The 7,462-nt window shown below is 47.1% G+C and overlaps 1 protein-coding gene across 1 annotated transcript in view; it reads left to right on the top strand.

Moving 5' to 3' along the window:
• Positions 1 to 3,098: 3,098 nt before the first annotated feature.
• The window catches only part of LOC119963607 (shootin-1-like), a 33,717-nt gene continuing 29,353 nt past the window's right edge, over positions 3,099 to 7,462 (top strand). The window contains exons 1-2 of the mRNA XM_038792940.1: positions 3,099 to 3,324; positions 6,749 to 6,846. Coding sequence (XP_038648868.1) covers positions 3,099 to 3,324; positions 6,749 to 6,846 — 324 coding nt within the window. The remainder of the gene's footprint in view (positions 3,325 to 6,748; positions 6,847 to 7,462) is intronic.

Raw genomic sequence — 7,462 nt, 5'->3', positions numbered from 1 at the left:
CATCTCAGTCCTCAATGGCTTATCCCTCATTCTTAGGCTGTGACCCCTAATTCTGGACGTCCCAACATCGGGAACATTCTTCCCACATCCACTCTGTCCAGTCCCATCAGGATTTTATATGTTTCTATGAGATCCCCTCTCATTCTCCCAAACTCCAGTCAGTACCAGCCCAGTCGATCCGGTCTTTCTCCATCTGTCAGTCCTGCCATCCCGGGAATTAGTCTGAGGAACCTTCGCTGGACACCCTCGATAGCAAGAATGTCCTTCCTCAAACTAGGAGACCAAACCTGCACACAATACTCAAGGTGTGCCCTCACCAAGTCCCTGTATAACTGCAGCAAGACATCCCTACTCCTATACTCAAATCCACTCAGCCAGCCTGTCCAAGTCACCCTGCAGCCTCTCTGCATCCTCCTCACAGCACACACTGCCACCCAGCTTAGTGTCATCTGCTAATTTGGAGATATTGCGCACAATTCCTTCATCCAAATCATTGATGTATATTGTGAACAGCTGAGGTCTCGGCAATGAACCCTGCAGTACCCCACTAGTCACTGCCTGCCACTCTGAAAAGGACCCGTTTATTCCCACTCTCTGCATCCTGTATGCCGACCAGTTCTCTATCCACGTCAATACATTACCCACAATACCATGAGCTTTAATTTTGTTCACTAATCTCTTGTGTGGGACCTTGTCAAAAGCCTTTTGAAAGTCCAGATAGACAACATCCACTGGTTCACCCTTTTCCACTCTGCTGGTCACATCCTCAAAAAATTCCAGAAGTTTTGTCAAGCATGATTTCCCTTTAGTGAATCCATGCTGACTTGGACCGATCCTGTCCCCACTTTCCAAACGCTCAGTTATTTCATCCTTAATAACTGACTCCAGCATGTTCCCCACCACCGATGTCAGGCTAACCGGTCTATAATTCCCTGTTTTCTCTCTCCCTCCTTTGTTAAAAAGTGGGGTAACATTAGCTACCCTCCAATCCATTGGCACTCTTCCGGAGTCTATAGAATGCTGGAAAATGATCACCAATACCTCCATTATTTCTCGGGCCACTTTCTTAAGTACTCTGGGATGCAGAGCATCAGGCTCTGGGGACTTATCGGGTTTTAATCCCATCAATTTCCCCAATACAATTTCCTGACGAATAAGGATTTTCTTCAGTTCCTCCTTGATATGGGGCTGTTTAGCACAGGGCTAAATCACTGGCTTTGAAAGCAAACCAAGCAGGCCAGCAGCACCATTCGATTCCCGTAACAGCCTCCCCAAACAGGCGCCGGAATGTGGCGACTAGGGGCTTTTCACAGTAACTTCATTTGAAGCCTACTCGTGACAATAAGCGATTTTCATTTCATTTTTCATTTCATTTCATTCTGGACCCTTTGTCCCCGAGTATTTCCAGAAGGTTTTTTGTGTCCTCCTTAGTGAAGACAGATCCGAAGTAATTGTTCGACTGGTCTGCCATCTCTTTGTTGCCCAATATGAATTCAGCTGATTCTAACTGTAAGGGACCTACATTTGTCTTCACCAGTCTTATTCCCTTCACATATCTATAGAAGCTTTTGCAGTCTATTTTTATGTTTTCTGCAAGCTTACTCTCGTATTCAATTTTCCCCTTCAGAATTAAACCCTTTGTCCTCCTATTCCAAGGGCAATGTGTCCAAGTTTGCAGACGACACTAAGATGAGTGGTAAAGCAAAAAGTGCAGAGGATACCGGAAGTCTGCAGAGGGATTTGGATAGGTTAAGTGAATGGGCTTGGGTCTGGCAGATGGAATACAATGTTGACAAATGTGAGGTTGTCCATTTTGGTAGGAATAACAGCAAACGGGATTATTATTTAAATGATTAAATATTAAAACATGCGGCAGGTTGTTTCCACTGGCGGGTGACAGCAGAACTAGGGGGCATAGCCTCAAAATAAGGGGAAGTAGATTTAGGACTGAGTTTAGGAGGAACTTCTTCACCCAAAGGGTTGTGAATCTATGGAATTCCTTGCCCAGTGTAGCAGTTGAGGCTCCTTCATTAAATGTTTTTAAGGTAAAGATAGATAGTTTTTTGAAGAATAAAGGGATTAAGGGTTATGGTGTTCGGGCCGGAAAGTGGAGCTGTCCACAAAAGATCAGCCATGATTCCACTGAATGGCGGAGCAGGCTCGAGGGGCCATATGGCCTGCTCCTGCTCCTAGTTCTTATGCTCTTATGTTCTGAATTTTAATTTTCTCCCAGTCCCCAGGCTTGCTGCTTTTTCTGGCCAATTTATATGCCTCTTCTTTGACTCTCATACTATCCCTGATTTCCCTTATTAGCCATGGTTGAGCCACCTTCCCCGTCTTAATCTTGCGCCAGACAGGGATGTACAATTGTTGAAGTTCATCCATGTGTCCTTTAAATGTCGATCCACCGTCAGGCCCTTAAGTATCCCTTAAGATTGTACTCTGCACGGCCTCACGGTGCCGAGGTCCCAGGGTTCGATCCCGGCTCTGGGTCGCTGTCCGTGTGCAGTTTGCACATTCTCCCCGTGTTTGCGTGGGTTTCGCCCCCACAACCCAAAGATGTGCAGGGTAGGTGGAATGAACACGCTAAATTGCCCCTTAATTGGAAAAAATGAATTGGGTACTCTAAATTAATTTTAAAAAATAGATTGTACTCTAGGTTAAGAGCAGCGGTGTTCAAGGCGGTGAGGAATTTTATCCAGAAAAGCTGTTTGCACTGGTAATAGGGGAGTAGGTAGCCAGAGGAAAGAGATTTACAATTAGCAAGAGCAGCAAATGGGAGATGAGGAGTCATCCTAATGGAGTACGGATTGTTCTGGTCTGCAATGTATCACCTGAGAGGGTAGTGGAAGCGGATTCAACAGCAACTTCCCACAGGGAACTGGATAAAATCTTGAAGGGGAAATTATGCAGTGCTAAGGGGAACAAGCAGGGGAGAGGGACTGTTCGGACAGCCCTTCAAAAGGGCTGACATAGGCATGATGGGCTGAATGGCCACCCCCTGTCCCCCACTGTAACACCCTATAGCCACAGGTCAGGTGGAGGGGTTCAGTGATTGCTTCCTCACTCCCGTATACTGCCAGAGGGGGTTTCGAATAATGCGGCAGGTTTTCAACTTGACAGAGAGACTGCGGGAAAATTCTGGTTTGTTTCTGCTCCTTCCACAGCTAAACAAAGAAAACCGGAAACTCCAGCGCATGAGCCTCGCCCTGCAACCTGTCTGGGACACGCTCCCCGGCGACATTGCACACCTGACCCTCCAAGACGAGGAATCAGCTGACCCCACTGCTGACCCCGACTTTCTTTATCAACTCCAGGTCAAAGGTAATGCAGCAATTAAGCATAAACCCAGAGCAGGAGTAGGCTGTATTGTTCTCTGTCTGCACTGATGGCGAGGTCTTTGTAGTTGAAGTGATTGGAGAACATACGGCTTTGTAAATGAACAAAACTGTTTATTAATTAACTAAAACACTAAAGGGTTCCTGTGATGTTTACTAAGATTACAGTTGGATACGACGGCTAATTACAAACAACTATGATTAACTATCATTAATTACTGTTGATTCAGGAGCTGCTCGATAGGCGACTGTACTCTGTGCTGTGCTGTCCAGTTTGTGTCCCTGTGCTGTCCAGGACAATATGTCCTGTCTGCCATGTGGCCTGTCTTCCAGTGACCTACTCCTGTCGCCACACCACCTGTGGTCGGATGCTAGAATTGTACGCTATGTATGCATGTTTATGTACAGTTTGGTTGTTATGTTATATACACCAATGATATTCTGCATATCATTACATAGGCCATTCGGTCCTACGAGTGGGCTCTGCCAATACAGTGTACGAAGATCAAACAGATCAACCAAGATACAAAATCAGGAGCATGAACAAGATTCTGCATCCATTGTTCTTCAGTTAAATATGGAAGGCATGAAAATACGTCACATGGAATCAGGCCATTCAGCCCACCCAGACAATGCTATTGTTTACCTTCCACATCAATCAAATTCCATTTACTGTCTTCTTCAATCCCGTTTCCTTCATCCACCTCTCAAAACTAATCTTCAATTGTTAATCTGCCTCAACCATTTGTTGAGGCTTTGGGAAGTGATTCCCACAGCCTCACAACTCTCTCTATGTAGAATCTCCTCCTCACCTCTATCCTAAACCTCTTATAATTCATCTTGTGCCTGTGTCCCTCTTGTTTTGACCCCTTAGCTGGTGGAACCAGTCTGCCTCTAGCTGTCTATCTGATCGTAGTGTCAGACATTCCCAGTAGGGTTATGTTAGTAGGTATGGCACGGTGGCACAGTGGTTGGCACTGCTGCCTCACAGTGCCAGGGGCTCGGGGTCAATTCCAGCCTTGGGTGACTGTGCGGAGTCTGCACGTTCTCCCCGTGTCTGCGTGGGTTTCCTCTGGTTCAAATCACGCTGTGGTAACTAGGGGAAGTTAAATTCACTCAATTAACTAAATCTGGAGCTAATGTCAGTAACGGTGATGTCGGAACGACCGCATAGTCCTGAAAACTCACCTGGTTCACAAATGTCCATTCAGTCAGGAAATTGGCCATCTTTATCCTGTTTGCCCAGAGGTGACTCCAGAACTCCAGCAGCATGGTTGACTCTTTTTTTTAAATAAATTTAGATTACCCAATTATTTTTCCAATTAAGGGGCAATTTAGTGTGGCCAATCTACCTACTCTGCACATTTTTGGGTTGTGGGGGCGAAACCCACACAGACACGGGGAGAATGTGCAAACTCCACACGGACAGTGACCCAGAGCCGGGATCGAACCTGGGACCTCAGCGCCGTGAGGCAGTTGTGCTAACCACTAGGCCACCGTGCTGCCCTGCATGGTTGACTCTTAATTACCCTTTCAATTTGCTAATATTTAAGGCCCACCACCCCACCCAAAGGACAATGAGGGAATGACAGTAAATGCTGCCCGTGCCAGTGATGCTCCTGTGAGAATTATAAAGACCTCCTGTGGAGGAATATGAGGCCCATTGGCCTTTGCTGGGTATAGTCTTCAAATGATTGAGCTGACCTGAAGGGCTGAATGTCCTGCCCTTATTTCTTATTCCCAAGAGGCAGCTGTATAAGGGCCAGGCCAAGCATAGTTCAGAGGATCACAAAATCGTAGACTTGACACAGCACAGAAAAAGGCCATTCGTGTCTGTGCTCATTCTCCGAAGGACCAATTCACACACTGCCTCTCCCCCCATCCTTTCTCCTACCCACCCCCACCCCCAATCCTTGCACAGTCCTCCCTTTCAGATAAGATGACCACTCTGCCCATCATGCTTGTGCCAGCCGAAGAACAAGCCAGCCAGATCCTGGAGTTGCCCTCCTAACAGCACTGTGGGTGTACCTACACCACGTGGACCTCTGCGGTTCAAGAAGGCAGCTAATCTCGAGTGCGATTAGGGATGGGCAATGCAGCGATCTGGCCAGCGACGCCCACAGGCTGTGAAGAAGAAAAATGTCGACCACATTCACTGCACCTCCCTCGCCAACCTACCTCGTTAGTTCCTGAAAATATTCAGTCAAGTTAGCCAGACGCAACCTTTCCTTAACAAATCCTTACTGACTGTCCTTGTTTAATCCATGCCTTTCTAACTGACTCTTAATCCTGTCTCAGAATTGATTCTAATATTTTGCCCTCTACTGAGGTCAGACTGAGTGGCCTGTAATTATTTGGTCTGTGCTTGCTCTCTTTTTAAATAATGGTACAACATTAGCGAACCTTCATCACACCTGTATCCAGTGAGGATTAGAAAATGGTGTTCAGACCCTTTGTATTTCTGCCCTGACTACTTTTCACAGCCGGGGGTACCTTCCACCCAGCCCTGGCAATCCATCCACTTTCGAGGTAGCTGAGCTCCCTAATACCTCCTCTCACTCTGTGTTTATCACATTGATGGAACCATCAATTCACCAGACACGTGTTTCCGATATGAATATAGGCTTTAATCGACTTACGACAGAGCCAGCCTGTTACCCGTTGATGAACTCTCAGTCAACTGCAGGCTGACTCTGGACAAGGGTATTTATACAGCACAAGGGGGAGGAGTCGTGGGCGGAGCCAAGGGTGGAGCCCTGTATAAGCTCCTGAGCATTCCCAGAGCTACTCCCCTAGTGGTCAGATAACGCTACTGCGCTTACAAAGATATAGTGTGAATTATCATGTTACATTCACCACACACATCCAATATTTCACACTCCTTAAAGCCAAAGGCCAGGACTTTCCGACAGCTCCCCCTTGCTCATTGGTGGCATCGTCTGGTCCCACTGATGTCTGGAACTCCTGCATTGTCCCCTCTAGTGGGGCCTCACGGTAGCATGGTGGTTAGCATCAATGCTTCACAGCTCCAGGGTCCCAGGTTCGATTCCTGGCTGGGTCACTGTCTGTGCGGAGTCTGCACGTCCTCCCCGTGTGCGCGTGGGTTTCCTCCGGGTGCTCTGGTTTCCTCCCACAGTCCAAAGATGTGCGGGTTAGGTGGATTGGCCATGCTAAATTGCCCGTAGTGTAAGGTTAATGGGGGGATTGTTGGGTTACGGGTATACCGGTTACGTGGGTTAAGTAGGGTGATCATTGCTCGGCACAACATCGAGGGCCGAAGGGCCTGTTCTGTGCTGTACTGTTCTATGTTCTATGTTCTAGTTCTAGAATGATCGGTTCGATTCAGAAGCCGCAAAGTAGCATCGACACCGCTTATACCCTCGCTGATGAACCTGTTGTTTTATCGTCAGAATTTCAGGGAAGAATCTCTGACCTTCTGGAAGAAAAGAGACAGCTGGTCAACAAGGTGCAAGGGATGGAGAGCCAACTGGTGCAGTTGGTGAAACAAGTAAGTGTTTTAATTACTGAACCACTAGTGACTGGGACATGTTGTCACTTGTCAAACCATCGTAATATTGAGCAGGAACTGCTGAGCTGACACTGGGAATTGTCTTAATTACATTGAATTGCACTGATCCCTTCCCATTCCTACACTCACATCCATTCTCAGTGAATCACTCCCACTGTATCAAATCCAAATGGACTCAAACCTTATTCCATTCACTCCCATAATCGACGATCCCAATGGGCGCAAACCTTATCCCGTTAAATCTCATTGCTCACAATCCCAATGGGCCCAACCCCCCTCGCAAACCTTAGAACATAGAACATAGAACGATACAGCGCAGTACAGGCCCTTCGGCCCTCGATGTTGCACCGACATGGAAAAAAACTAAAGGCCATCTAACCTACACTATGCCCTTATCATCCATATGCTTATCCAATAAACTTTTAAATGCCCTCAATGTTGGCGAGTTCACTACTGCTGCAGGTAGGGCATTCCAGGGCCTCACCACTCTTTGCGTAAAAAACCCACCTCTGACCTCTGTCCTATATCTATTACCCCTCAATTTAAGGCTATGTCCCCTCGTGCTAGCCACCTCCATCCGCGGGAGAAGGCTCTC

Source organism: Scyliorhinus canicula, chromosome 3, assembly GCF_902713615.1.
Source record: "Scyliorhinus canicula chromosome 3, sScyCan1.1, whole genome shotgun sequence".
Classification (NCBI taxonomy): Eukaryota; Metazoa; Chordata; class Chondrichthyes; order Carcharhiniformes; family Scyliorhinidae; genus Scyliorhinus; species Scyliorhinus canicula.
The sequence above is the reverse complement of the archived record's forward strand: the minus strand, read 5'-3'. Positions and strand labels throughout refer to the sequence as shown.